Source organism: Centroberyx gerrardi, chromosome 5 (assembly GCF_048128805.1).
Source record: "Centroberyx gerrardi isolate f3 chromosome 5, fCenGer3.hap1.cur.20231027, whole genome shotgun sequence".
NCBI lineage: Eukaryota > Metazoa > Chordata > Actinopteri > Beryciformes > Berycidae > Centroberyx > Centroberyx gerrardi.
In genome coordinates, this window is record NC_136001.1 from 20175937 (window position 1) to 20190798 (window position 14862).

The window sequence follows — 14862 nt, forward strand, 5'->3', positions numbered from 1 at the left end:
GAGAGAGAGAAAGAGAGAGAGACGGATAGACAGACGGACATACAGTACATACATACAGTTGTGGGGGTTAGAGATTAGTAATCCAGGATGACAGGGATGGGTTTTGTCTCATTGTATTTATGTGGATGAGAAAATCCCACAGCAAGCATGTTACTGTGCTGTGTGCATTTGTGCAGCATCTATGTACATCCTCCTTGTGAGGTAACCAATGCATCTGGTAGCTATATATGCAGATGCTCAAAGTATTAGATATACTGTATGACCACAGTTACGTAAGAGTGGTATACACTCCAGTGAGATGATGATATGCATATAGCAAAATGTAATTTGCCATTATTTGCTGTAACCACCCTATTCTGACCAATACAAACAGCAGTTGGTCATAAAATGGCACTTTGTTATCACTCTCAGAGCATTAACAATGCCCAGTAATGATTTCCATTGTAAATTCACTATCTCTGCCTCACTGTAACCATGTCACCATAGCAGTCCATATTCTCAGGGTCAGAACAGAAAGGAGCATTGCACCCACCGCCTCTATTCGCATGTTAATGAGTGTCTATCTCAACATGTAGGCCATGTGTAATCAGCCCTCAGGTGAAGAGCAGGCCTGTGCCTGATTCAGTATTCTCCAACAAGGATCTAAAGCTAAGCATGCATCCAGCCGAAAGGGCCTTGTTGCTATGTCGTCAATTTCCATGACGACAGGAACAGACGACATACACTGTCTACCAGCGTATCTCTGTTGCACACGGGGACTCAGGCATTGTCCCTCAGATTCATGGTAGTTTCTCACACTGCTGAGGCCTTCATGTTAGTTGCTCTGATGAGGTATTTTAGTGACCTATGTCGAAGTTGTGGAAGTTACAGTATGCTGCTGTTTCTCAAGTTATTCCTTGCTTTGAGTAATGTACTTCTCATGTAATAGCAGACCGTAGTCTAGCAACATCTAGAATATTCAAGATTTTACAATGGTCAACAGTGTTAGAGTCACCAACATAACCTTTATTTAAATATGTATTGTTATTGAAATGAAAAAAGAGACACTGTAAACTAAACCAGCTCATATTCATATGGCATACAAATTGTTCCTAGTTGGATACAGCAAACTATTTACAAACACGTCCATCCACCCACGTCCACGTTATTTTAGTCATATTCCAGAATGCACAAATTTATAGAACATACAAAACACATTTCTACAAATATAATTTTTAAATCAGGCCAATCATAAACTAAGTGGGGGAAAGAAGACACTAGAGAATTCTCTTTCATTAATTCAATATTTTACATTACGGCCATACCACCTTGACCTGAAGTGACAAACCATACCTGAATGGAGCCTATGCAAATAAACAATACAAGGCACTGGGCACTGAGTCAAAAGGCATTTAGGGAACATAGCTTATGAAAACAGAAAGCTGACATGGCCCATATTAGCACTGTAGTCCATAACTTGTGTTGGCCAATGTCTAGGCATGTTCCTCAGGTATTTGTCCAGGGATCTTAACTCCCTGGTCCATAGTGTTTCTGGGACTGGAGTTGGCACAGCTGGAGCGGGTTTCAGTTGTGTTGCTGGTCCTCTGGATGAACTGGAGGAAGTTCTCCTGAAGGGAGCCCTCATGGCTGGATGCCCCAAACTCCACAGGCTGGGTCAAGCAGCAGCGTCGGAACTTTACCAGCTCCTCTCTGATCTGCCTGTTCAACAGGCCATAGAAGAATGGGTTAACTGCAAAGGAGGAGTAGGCCAGCCAGGTGACTGCCTCCTCTAAGTTCCCAGGGCTCTGCATGGAAGCACTAAGAGACATTTGCAGGTGGAAGATGAAGTAGGGCAACCAACAGAGCAAGAACTGGCCCACAATGAGCACCAAGGTAAGGGCAGCCTTGCCTCCACTGAAGGCCCTTTCTGGGGATAGTCTTTGGGGTAGGCTGCGGTTGGTAATGATCATGGTGGTCTGGCTGTTGATGGAGTCAGAGCGATTCTTGGCGGGGTTTGCATTTGCCCATGTTGGCACGGCAGGGACTTGCTGGAGGGCTGCTGAACGTGCTACCTTGTACACGGCACAGTAAACAGCAAAGATAACCATGGCTGGCACCAGGAAACAAATCACGCTGAAGAGCACAGCGAACACTCTTCTCAGACGACTGTGGCTCCAGTGGAGAGAACAGTGGGCTGCTGCAATAGAGCTCTGGTTACCGTAAGCTGGCCACCCAAACAGTGTGACCAAAGCCAACAGCACTGATTTAACCCAGATGAAGAACATAACACCAATAGCGAGGTTGATGCTCATCTTGACCTCATAACGCATGGGGTGTACAATATAGAAGTAACGCTCCACACTGATGGCTGTGATCGTGAGAATGGACAGACAGATGAGGAACACATTGAGAAAGATGTAAACCTGACACTCCAGAACAGTAAACACCACAGTGCCAAAAAACGGTGAGCTGGATATGATGCCCAGAGGCATAAGGAGGATGGCACATAGCAGGTCCACTGCACAGAGATGACACACAAAGGCAAACCTCTTCAGGTGAGGGGCACGAGCAATGGCCACCATTACTCCAGTGTTGGCCAATAAAGCAATGAGGTTAAGGGTCACCATGCAGAACAACCCAATTAGGTCTTGGATCTGTGACTGGGAGCTTGTGACCACACCCACATCGGCAGGAACTGTAGGATTGGGTCCCCATAGGGCAGTTGTGAGATTTGGCACTGTGTGATTTGGCACAGAGGCTATCATCGGACCAGACTTATCCTCCATTATTCATTTACAACTTGCCAGTCCACTTTCCTCCATTCTTATCTTAGATGTCATCAATCTGGATGTCCTATGTTGAGGAGATAGAAAAAAAATATTTCTGAATGTAAGACAGTAAGCATTGTTATGGCAATAATGCATTTTAAAAGAAAAACTAAGTGCTTCCAAAGCTTTTTACATCTGTGTGAAATTTATCCTGTCATCACCTCCACCAGTGTAATGGTATATGAGGAAGTGGTTTGTATATGATGATATGTAAAGCCATTTGAGACTATATACATAAACAAGACTAATATACTTTAAAAGTATGCTGCAGTCTGAGGGAGTCTTAGCAGAAAAATGCCTGAGAAGGTTGAATACAGATGTTGCTGTTGCCCTGGTAATTTAATATGATGCATATTAATTGAAAAATATATTGTAGTCAGATTTTTGCTGACTACCAAGTTCTGATAAAGCATGTGGTCCTTCATGTTTCCTAAACAGGTAGATTTTAAACCATTTACTATATAATACAGTAATGAATAGCCTTGTTTATGTGAAAGCAGCGTTATCTCAGCTTCAGAGTCTGAGCTGTTCACTACTAGCAATCTTGGCTGGGGTTTTCCAAACTGCTTTTGTTCTAGGCCCAAAATCTGTCCAATAAATTCTGTTTGATTCATCTAACAAAGCTGTCATATGATTGCCAATTCCAATTTTTTTTTATTATTATTTTTTTTTTTAGACATTCTGAGATGTCATTTCATGAAAGAATATCTAATAGGGAAAAGATGATCCATGAACCAGGAGTAAAATAGAATGCATAAATTATATTTACTCATAACTGATGTGAATTAGATAATATCACATATAGACTCGGCCCCTCAGCAGACCTTAAGAAAATGGTTGCTATCATCTGAAAGCCCAAATAACTTTGGGCCACATTTGAACAAAGCCTAACCAAAATTGAGTTCTGATCATTTGCAATAGTGCATGATATAACCAAGGGACAACTGTTATAAGAAAATAAAAGCAAATGAGCATGTTAGGTGGTGTAGGGCATGAGGCCAAAAGTAAAGTGTTGTGTTTTATAACCATTAATATGGTATATGCAATTATCCAAGTCTATTGTTCTGTCACAGTATCAAGCCACTGTCAAACTCAAAAGCAATCAAAGCTATCACCTATTCCACCGTAAAAAGTTTTGCACAGACTATTTACGCAAACTGTATAATTACTGTCTCTTTGTTTGTACTTAACACTGGGAGGGAAATAATGTTCAAAGCCTGTATGCTTCTTGCAGAACAAGATTTTCACCACCTTGTTTTAGAATAACCTGACATGATTTTAATGATATATTGATGATATAAAGGTTCATATCACCATGGTCTCTTCTAGTCCCACTACACACTTGATCTACTGTAATACTGAAGAAGAGGGAATAAAAGTTAAGTTCCAAAATGTTATATATCAGTTTTGGGAAATATCATCACCTGAAGTTGATTATATATAATGGTCTGCTAATAGTAAAATATTAATTGATTGTTTGACTGATTGATTGAAAGAAAAAATATTTTTGGGCACCTTTCAAGTGTTCAGTGTCTAGGTTTTCATCACCAAAAATGAAACATTAACAGCATAAAAAGTCAATGAGGCTCATTATGCGTAAAGGATTACCTACCCATGGTCCACTGTCTGTGTATCTGGCACAGTCCAGAGAAGTCAGGTTATTTTTCTGACTTGACAAAGTTCATGTTAAAATTCCACATATGCTTTTTGCAGCCCCAAACCAGAGGTCGCCAAGGTTCAAGTTTTCTCCATTTAAAACGTTCAGTAGCCCAGCTGGATATCCGTGTCACCAAGTCCAGTTAGCCCAGTGGATGAGGATTAGATCTTTTGCAGAGGTACTCTCCAAGGTCCAGACTATGCTGATCACACACGTACAGCACCAATTAAAGAACTGCTGATCACTGCTCCCATGATCATTTTGGATGCAGAGACGATGCTTCCTCTCTCTCTCCCCACCCCTCCTCCTGCATCTCTCTCATTGCTGTCCTGCGCTGTGTATGGCAGTGACTGTCACACATTGTGTAGTGTGTGATTTTTTTTTTTTCTTCTTTCAAATAGACACACACTCCACTGTCCCCTTCCAGAGCCCAGGCATCCCTGGGTCCTAATTCCCACCAGTTTAAAATCTCACTTTTACCCTGGAGCAGCCAGCTCAGTATCTTTGAACACAGTTACACTGAATAAGGCACTGAATGTGGATACATAGGATGTTTATTGGAGCTTTCACACCCAAGTGACCTGTATTTCATAGCAGGGGTTCTCAAGGACCCCAAAATAGATACCCATTAGACCCAACCCCCAAGATTTGCATCCCAATGAACCCAACCCGAAAAGATGCTTGTTGTTAAATATGACTTGGTAACTGTTTATACTGTAAGTGAGGAGATAATAACAGGGAGGAGAGTGACACCTTGGGTCAAAATAGGTCCTTATCTCACTATGCTAACTTCGGAGTGAAACAATAGTGAAATTAAACTGTTCCTCATTTGTTCTCAGGACGCCCCGGAACCCTAATTCCATTTTGTGGGCCACTGTTCTATAGTGGTCATACCACTGGAGCCAGAAAATCCTGTGCTATCATGCTTAATACTGTCACAGCCATGTTGTCATTTTTTTCAAGTTCATTGTCTCTGGAGCTGTACATCAGTATCTACCTCAGCATCTGTACTTGTCTGTGTATTTGTTTCTGTACAAACAAGCAGAGCAATTCAAAGTGAGTCCTCTTTCTGTTTTGGTTGAGGCTCTATCTCCATCTAGAATAAACACAGAGAGCGACACATAGAATTAATCAATTTTCACCACAATGGTCTCATTCTTCTACAGCCATTATGCTATGCTATTAAAATTAATTTGAGAAAGATATGAGGTAAATATTCTACACGTAGGGGCTGTAAGTATGGATAGCACGCAAGGTAACACCTCACATACTGCACCACCTGCTGGGCCAGTCAAAGAACATATGTGCACATTCTTTGGCTGGGCTGAAGTTGCTAAATCTATGTAAAATGAAAGAAAGAATCAATGAAATATCTTAGTTACAAGACAGAACTATCGCGAAAACATTCATAGGTTTAGTATTTATTCAGTTTTGGAAAGCCCACAAGTTGACTAGGCAAACCATCTTTCCACATTGAAATACATTACAATAGTTTAAGTATAGTTTGTGTGAGTGAACAGTAAGGAGAAGTCCCTTAAGCATTTGAAAAATATTTCAATGTTGAAATTCAGTGGCACTCCCCTTTAAAAGAGCCATTGTTTACCTATCTTACCATACACCACATACCATTATTTTCACTCAAATGTAGGTCAATTTGCTCCTGAAATGGCAGCTTTTTAACCAATAATATTTTGCCAATCAAATAACACGAATCAGCAAGGTGTTTGGGCAGCTAGCTTAAAATGTGACACATACCATCAAGTAAATGTGAACACATAGTCCTATTTCAGGAACCAGATACAATTTGTGTCCGTTGTACAAAGGTAGCCTACATAATCAATTCTGAACTTTCATCTGTATTGATTTTGCACCTCGTGTTTCCAGGTTCCAGGTTGCTATGATGTAAGCTAAGTGTGAACACTCAAAATTCATCTTTTTGCTTGCTCTCCTCCACAGGGGGGTCAGAGCCACAACAGCAGCCCTGGACACAGTAGGGATTCAATGTCTTGCTCAAGAATACTTCAACAAGGTGATGCTTGCTGTTACACAGGCTTAAACCCAGGCTGTCAAATCACCTGTCTTAATAACTGTGTGTACTGTCTCCATCCATGCAGAATTTTTGGTATATTAAATATAATTATTTTAGTTGTTGATTTGGTAGTAGTTTTCACAATTGTCTCAAGGGAGGTATTTCAAAAAACAGGATTATTAGATCATGTGAATAGCCGATGATGCACATCCTGCACATTTGCTTAAATGCCTGAAATATTTTGAAATCTTAGCAAATTTTGTCCATCAGTATACAGAACATGTCATTTAGTAAGCAATGAATGCCATATTACCTCAAAACAGTGGAAAAACACAAAGCAAATACACAAAAAATAGGTAGAAGCCCTCAAGCTTACTCTCAAAAACTGAAATCATTTCAAGCAAGGATCACTTTTCTTTATTGTCTTATCATTGGTTCAAGTAATGTTATGGTGCAAAAATGCTGAAGCAATTACACTCAAAATGGACTCTTCACTCATTACTGACACCATATGGCAGCATTTGTAATTTATCTGGGAGATCTGCTGGGCAATCTGCTTGGGATGTTGCCCAAGTTATTCATGATTTACATATGACTTTGCATTACAGAGGCACTTTCAGAGTCTTGCTAAGCAACTTAGGTTTGTAACAGTGCTTGAGGCTCACCCACAAATTAGCATTTTCTACATCCTCCTGTAAACATTTCTGTGCACATCCAGTGTACAATATATTTCTTCTTCTTATAGCATTATTCCAAACTTATATATAATTGCAAAGGCATGCTGTCAATTCCTTCTAAATATCAAAGATAGGGAGGGAAAGGTTTATTTTTGCATCAACGCTTGCATTAGGTAATGCAATATGTAAAAGGCTTGCTTCGCAAAGCAGTCTGAAGAGGCAAGATAGTGAACAAGGTGCTGTATGTAAGCCTCAAACTGTGCAAAAAGCATTGAGAAGTGTCTGCTCTCACAAAATTGTCAGTGGCTTTGTACAAATGTTTAGAGGCCTTTCAGACATTTCAAAAAAACGAAGTACAGTAAAGCTACAGTATCAAAATTAAAGATGCCATCTTTTTCATTATAAGGGAAAAAGTAAATCTGCTAGTGATAAAACATTGAAACACAAGAAATAAATCAGAGCAGTATTTACAGGGTGCAAAATATAGCTAAGGCACAGAGAAGTATGAGTCATTTATGTAACTCTGTAGGGGCGTCTAAGCACAACAATGACTTTAAGAATAGAGACAATAACCGTATGAATATAATAAAACAGTGCAGCCAAGCTTTTTAATATCCCCCTTATATAGAGGGAATGAGGGAGTTCTCTCTTCATACGGACCTGCCTCATTCCTCGTCTTAAATTAGTACTTCATCTTCAGCTCCAGCAGGTAACGCATGCGACACTGGCTCTCTTTGTAGACGAGATACTCGCTGTTGCTGAAGTGGCTTCCCGCAAACTGGCTCTGGTCTACGGGCTTACCTTGAGGCACTGCAACCTTCTTGCCATCCAGAGTGATGAAGGTATCCTTGGAGGGGTCTGAAAAAACAATAGTGAACAACAGCATCAAACGGACGATGCTGCATGATATCCTGTAACAGAATAGCATCCTTGACAATTATCAAAGATTCTTGGACCAAGCCTCGTATGAGGAAATACTGTACCTGGTTCCACTGTTCCTCGAGCCACCACACTATCGTAGCCTGCAGGAGCCTTCTTCAAGGAACTGTTGTCTCTGGTGATGGTGTGTTCTTTGCCCAGGGCTACCTCGTTCAGAAACATCACTCCAGTGTTTTTAGAGGTACGCACTGCAAATGAATGTGATTTGACAAGCCCAGCATCAGCACTATGATTGCAATCAACATCACCTTCTTTAATCAGTTTCTCTTGATAAACTACAGCCTCACCATAACCCGCAGACTTGCTGTTTTCAGACGCAAAGTAGATGCCACGACCAACACGACCTCCTGAATGGGGCATGATGCGTAAACCGCTCTTCAAAATGGCTGCTACCACCGCTATGTTAGTACCATGCCACAGCAGACGACGGTTCTCCAGGCTATCATTCTCGCTAAACCGCTCTCCCTGTAATGTGCAAAAATGTGTTAGCTCACAGGACTCCAGTTAAGTGTATTACATTAGGGGCTGGTTTCGCAGACAGGGATTAGGCCTAGTCCTAGACTAATGACAAAATTCAATGGAGATATCCATTGAAAAGGTCCTTAGTCTATGACTAGGCTGAATCCCTGTCCGCGAAACCAGCCCTAGATGAGTTTTGCTCTTTGCAGTTCCTACCTCTGTCTCTCTGTCGACTTCCCAGACATTGACAATTTTTGGATCTCTATAGTTATCTGAAGTTGCTTTCAGGTATTTTTCTATGATCTTCAAATGAAAACAAAAAGAAACGGGGTTGAGATTATTGGTGGACAAGAGGAAAAAAAATGAATGGAAGTTGATTTGAAATATTGGCAATAGACAGCAAAGTTGAAATGAGTCATGACAGAAAAAGTGCTTTAGTGTAGTTACCTTATTATCACTTATGATACAGTACCTTGAATTCATCTGTACCTTTCCCCAGTATACTGAGCTTGCATTTCAGAGATGTGTAGTCCTGGTCCAGAGGGTGAGGAACTGTCTCTACCATCTCTTCCTGAGCCTTTTCTGTCTCCGACTTCAGTGTTTGGGCGAGCTCAATGTCAGCCAGCACCTATAAAAGGGCATTTGAGAGGAGAGTGAACTCAGGACTGGGAAAACATCAAAGGCAGCTCATTTCAAGACACAGTTTGTCTATGAAAATGTCACCATAAGCATCTCTTTCTTCTTCTCCACAATCTCTGTAGTGTCGATGGTTGGTGGTCTGTTCCGGCCAAAGTTGTGTGGGATTGTGGTGAAGAACTTTGAGGAAAGTTCTTCCAGACTTGTTCTCCCGCTTTTTCGGTTCATGGCCGCCTCGATCTCCTCCAGGACCTCAAAGCCCTTTGCGATCTGCAGCTTACTAAGCTTGCCCAGAGGCATCTTCTTAATGTCTGCATCACACCCACACACATACAAAAACACAGATTACACACATGCTAGTTTTGTTTTGTTTTTTTCCAATCATACATCTAAGCAAGGACACAGGACACAATACAATACACTCTCACATAGCCTTTTTCCTGACTGAAAATAGATTGCATAGCAGATTGTTACTTCAACCGCTACACAAATGAACAATAACAAGCAATAACAATGGTCTTGCTGACAAAGTCCAAGACACTGATCAGTCAGGGTCTCAATGCTCAGACAAGGTGATCTCCTGTGTAAATGCAGACTTTACCCTCTGTCCAGTAGCAATGGTCAATGATTTACAGTCAGATTCTATACTCTTTGATCTCCAGGTTTGTTGCTTTTCTAAGCACTACAAAGAGTCAAGCTAGAAGCACAATAAAAGGCTCAGTGATCATTGTCAGGTTACCACCCCGCCCAATGCAACAGGCTCTCTAGCCCAACAGGCATGCTACATAACAGGATCTATACACATACACCTTTCCCAGGCTGTGCTAAGGAAGGGCTGGTGGACTGAGACACACCCACCTAAGTTCATACATTCCATTGCCTCCTTGAACATGTCATTGCTGAAGATGAGCTCGATGAGTTTCTGTGTGGGATTATTAAGGGTGCATGGTAGGGTGTTTTTGGTGACTTTGACACTCTTCCCATCAACACTGTCCACCTGCAATATCAATGAGTACAGTTAGTTTTGCCAAGGCTGATTATGGATCTGACCTGGGATGAGAAAAATGTACCCCAAGTGTGGTTGATTTAAGTAGCAAGACAAGCTGAATCAAAGGTCCTAAATATTTTAAACATTTTCAACAATTACTTTGATGAAGTCTGTCTGGATAGTGGTAATTGATTCTATGAGATGCCGCTGTTAAGGCTTCACATTCAACATCCCTTGCTCTACTGAGACAGACATTTACAAAACATTACCTTGACCTCAGCGTCCTGTTCTCCATCCACCTCTATTAAGGTGTACTTCCCAGAGTGAGACACGAAATTCATACGATCGCTCCAGTTGTTCTTTGTCTTGTCTTTGAACTTTTTCTCAAAGTCCTTGACAGCATTTTCAGGCTTATCAAAACTGGCTGAAAGTTTGGATTGTCCCACTTCCCCCTGAATTTAGATTAGAGATCACAGAAACATTAATATCTCCACAGAGGCCATTTGCTTCATAGCACATGATAAAACACATTTAACAAGAGGCACTTGAGCTGCCTAATGGCCCGCCATAATCACCATGATATATTAAACATAACTGGTTATGTTAATGAGATCATTAATTAAGCTAATAAATGCATTAATTCGCACATATTTCTATGTCAACATACTTGTCTTTACATAACACGAGTGGTATTAATGTGAGCTCTGTATCTTAAAGAATTAAGGAGTTCTAGTAGTTTCAAAAATATCTGTTTTTCCTCATTGATATGCAAATATATGCAGCTAGGTGCTCCAAAATTGGATCAGATCATCTACTCTATAGGGGGAACCTGTGGTGTCAGTATGAAGTTTCTATCATGTATTGTTCTTGAGTTATTGTGTTAAGTAGCTACTAATAATTAAGATGAACAGCTGAAAACACATAACAAGAGCAAAATCTAAGAATATGAAAAACGTAGTGAAATCTAGTTGCTTGAAATCAAAACAAACTTACCACTCTGCCCCATCTGTTCCAACAATAGTAGTGTTTTTTGTCTTTAATAACTTGAATGACATAAAACTTGTTATTGTTATGTCCAATGTTTGTCTGATTGAGCATGCAGTCATAATCCTCATACACCTGTGGGAGACAATAAGAAACACTCTTCAAAATGTATTTTCTTTTTACCATCTACGCCTATAAATCCCAGTCATTTTGGCTGATGTAAGTGAATACACAATATATATCTCTTACCTCTCCAGACTGGCTGCAGTGCTCATCAACCTTCCTCTTGCCTTTCACCTGTGGCCCAGCGGCCATGAGGGCCTCTTTGGCACTGGTGAAGGCATCCTTGGGCTTCGTCGTCTCTGGCTCCTCCTTCACCTTCTTACCGCCTGCCTTGGTGGAAGAAGCAGCTCGTCTCTTTGGTGCCATAGTCCTCGCTCAAATCCCTACACAGAAACACTGACATTTAGCACAGTTATAGTTAAGAAACATTTAAAGTATTTCAGATTCAACTGGCATGAAGCTATGAGAAGCATGTGCTGTGCAGGCTACTACTTGTTCACCATGCTACAGTACAGCACATCACATAGCCTTTAATTGTGCATCTGCCCTATCAGGTATCCACTTGGTTAGACAAAGGCACAGGTATAAAAAATAAAATAAAAAAAAAACACAGCTCAGACAGTATATACATTTGAATGAGAGTCTAAACTTGAAATAAAATGACATATCTGTATACATGCAAACCCGGGGCATCCAGGGCCCCAGAGCATTTTCCTTATTCCTGCCATGTAATCCGGGCATCATGGGCATGGACAAGCTCGGGCATGCCTAGACTGCACAGAGGCAGGCAGCTCTCTATGTTTATTATCCATTATTAGCCCGAAAAAATCTATTGCTTGAAGACTAGCCACTCAGCTACTGCAAATTGCTACATTTAATAGCCGTTCACTGATACGCAGCGGTAGTTTTGATGTGTTTTAGAACAAGGCTGCCAGATAGCCTCCGCCCTCTCCGTGTGATCTGCCTCGCAAAACGAAGACGATTGACCTGGATTTTGTAAACTGGGAACTCACCTTTTAACTTTCTTTAGTGCCAGACAGACCGACAGACCGAGAGACGGTCAGAGACGCAGAATGGGACTTGGCGCTGCTCAAACTGTCACCGGGCTGATGGCTCAAGGCGCTCACCTCTCTCCAGCTGATCTGTGGCCTTTGGTTTTCGGGAAGTTTACACACACTTTCACAGTCAGAGCAGGCGGAGCTGACTGTAATCCTCCTCCTTCTCTTCCTTCTTCTTCTTAGTTTTATAGCGACTCACAAACCAATAAATATGCCTTATACCGCCACCTATTTCACCGGAGTGTGTATCGTTCTCTAACCGAAAACATTATTAATGACAATCAGACATAGCTAAAGGTCTTATCCTTATCATCACGAATAGCCTATCCACTAAATACTAATCGCCCATCCCATCATTCATACATAGCCTACAAATAATTTCCCGGTGCTACCAGCCACATTATTTGCCTGCGACGACGAAAATCTGATCCTCTCTTGTATCAGTAACATCCAGTAATGTTCTGGCAGCATCTTCCCACTTTTTGGAAAGACCTCTGTAAATTCATGATCGACCATCTATACACACATTTTCCTCCTTTGTATAAAGACATATTGTTTAGTTTCTATCATACTATTAAAGGAAAAGAAAATGAATACTATTTGATCAATTTTCTTATCTTACCAACAAAAAATCATATTCACAATGTAAATTAACCTCAATAAACCAAAACCTGTCTTTGTTGTATTTGAAAATAAGAAGATTTTTATTTAATCTTTATAATGCCTTGTATTATCAGTTTATTCAGTATATACTTTTTCAACATATTGCCCATGCAACATGCTCATATAGGCCCACTGCTGATATCTGACACACTTATGGGTTCCCAACATTTAGCATGTAAAACAGAGATGCTTTGGGCCACAGACCCTCATTAAGATTTTTTCCTCAGGATCCTTATCTGTAAAGATTTTTGTAAGTTTATTTAGAAATTATACTACAGTGGAGACAGTGAAATGATAAAACATTCACTCATTGTACTAACTTACAGCATGAAATAAATGTAACAGTGAAATTAAAATAGCTTTCATTTTGCCAAGGACCCTCTGGAACCTTTTCAAGGACTCCTAGGAGACCAGGATCCCACTTTGGGAACTATGGGAATAGACTATACGCTCATACAGTCCCACTCTCTTGCCGACAATACTTTAACCATCTCCGGTATCTCTCTTTTATTTCCCTTCCAGGAAGTTGTCTTTTTACAGAATCATGACAATCTCCTGGTTCAAAAACACCTACAGCTTCTCTGAAACCTTACTATTAACCTTTCTGTGGAGCGTTTGGGTGAAGTGGAAAGCAAGGCATCCTGCTATAATCCACAACCCTCAATGTCCGCTGCAATCACTAAAACTCAGAGAAGAAACTGATGTAGAACAAATACATGGGTAAGTCTGGGTAGCACCTGGGGTAGAAGTGTGTCGTTAGGCCTGAGCCACGTGTGTAGGATAGTTGCACTTGATAGATTAAAACTTAATATTCAACTCAGGCAATTTGCCTTAAATTACTCAACTTTAAGAGTCATTTTGCACTACACTACTGCTATATATAGTTAATGCTAAATTATGCCACCAGCGAAAGAAAGAGGATATTACTTGTATCAGACAAGGCTATCATATTAGGTGGCAGAGAGTGCTTTGTTCGTTATATCTTGGTCCTCCTTTAGGAAATGACAATCAGATGTACTCTGGATTTGCCTGATGTAAGTAAGGATGAAGATCTCCATGAAGAAGTTAATGTACTGCCAGCAACTGGGGAATCCTCCCAGATAATGAAATAAAGCGTGTTGGTCAAAAACATTTCCTGAAAAGAATATCTCATTATGATTATGTCTGTTAAGTGTAACCATTAAAGAGAACTTTCTTTATTTAACCCTTACTTAACCGGACAAGTTGACATTCTTGTTCTTATTCTTACAGCATTGGGCTGTGAAAATAATAATTAAGAAGAAATAATAATTGGGCTTGCAGGGGAAGTTTACACACAGTAAACTTCACAGTGCCTGGTTGATGGCCACTGATAAGTACTGATAAAGTACGGCTCAAAGGCACTGCTCTACTCATTTTAGCTCACTCCCTCAATGCCAATATTTCCATTAAGTCCCATGTTACAATATCCAGGCTTACATCAAACACCTTGGACACAAGGTGGCAGTGTTAAATCACAGATATAGACATGTTTCCAAAGCTTCTGCCTCACATTCACAGGAGTCCTCTGCTGTTTGTGTTCTTGTGTATTCCTGGGACAGCGTCAGTGGATTTTATCCTGTATAAGCAGATGATGATGTTTGTGCTAGTAATTTTCATGTACAGACTGTTTGGTCTGCAGACTTGGCAGATGGTGCAGAATGAAGTTGATAAATATTAGACAGCTCATACATTTCAACAGGCATTTCTAATTTAATCTACATTTAATTTGCACTGCCTGAAATCACCATACATTTGAAATAGTCTAGCAAATTGCCTACTTCAGTTGCAGTATCTCTCACTTCTTCCAAAGAAGTCGTATGTTTACATGCTTCACTCCTGTAAGACGGGCAAAAGTGATCTTTAGAGTAAGCTGTTTGCATT

General features: G+C 40.6%; 2 protein-coding genes across 3 annotated transcripts; both read right to left on the minus strand.

Moving 5' to 3' along the window:
* Positions 1-1472: 1472 nt before the first annotated feature.
* On the minus strand, positions 1473-2765 carry gpr61l (G protein-coupled receptor 61-like). The gene has a single exon (XM_071925957.2). The coding sequence runs from the start codon at positions 2763-2765 to the stop codon at positions 1473-1475; it is 1293 nt and encodes a 430-aa protein (XP_071782058.1).
* A 4122-nt stretch (positions 2766-6887) lies between these two features.
* parp3 (poly (ADP-ribose) polymerase family, member 3) lies at positions 6888-12410 on the minus strand. Of its 2 annotated transcripts, none has more exons than XM_071925869.2 (11): positions 12253-12410; positions 11426-11635; positions 11186-11311; positions 10462-10644; positions 10063-10201; positions 9292-9515; positions 9041-9196; positions 8785-8871; positions 8397-8574; positions 8154-8297; positions 6888-8028 (listed from the first exon to the last, which is right to left on the minus strand). In XM_071925869.2, exons 2-11 carry the CDS (start codon positions 11603-11605, stop codon positions 7853-7855), a joined length of 1593 nt encoding a protein of 530 aa, XP_071781970.1. In that variant the 5' UTR covers positions 11606-11635; positions 12253-12410; the 3' UTR covers positions 6888-7852. The 2 variants fall into 2 exon arrangements, with proteins under 2 accessions (XP_071781970.1, XP_071781971.1); XM_071925870.2 differs by having other exon boundaries at positions 11426-11622; positions 12253-12404.
* Positions 12411-14862: the final 2452 nt, after the last annotated feature.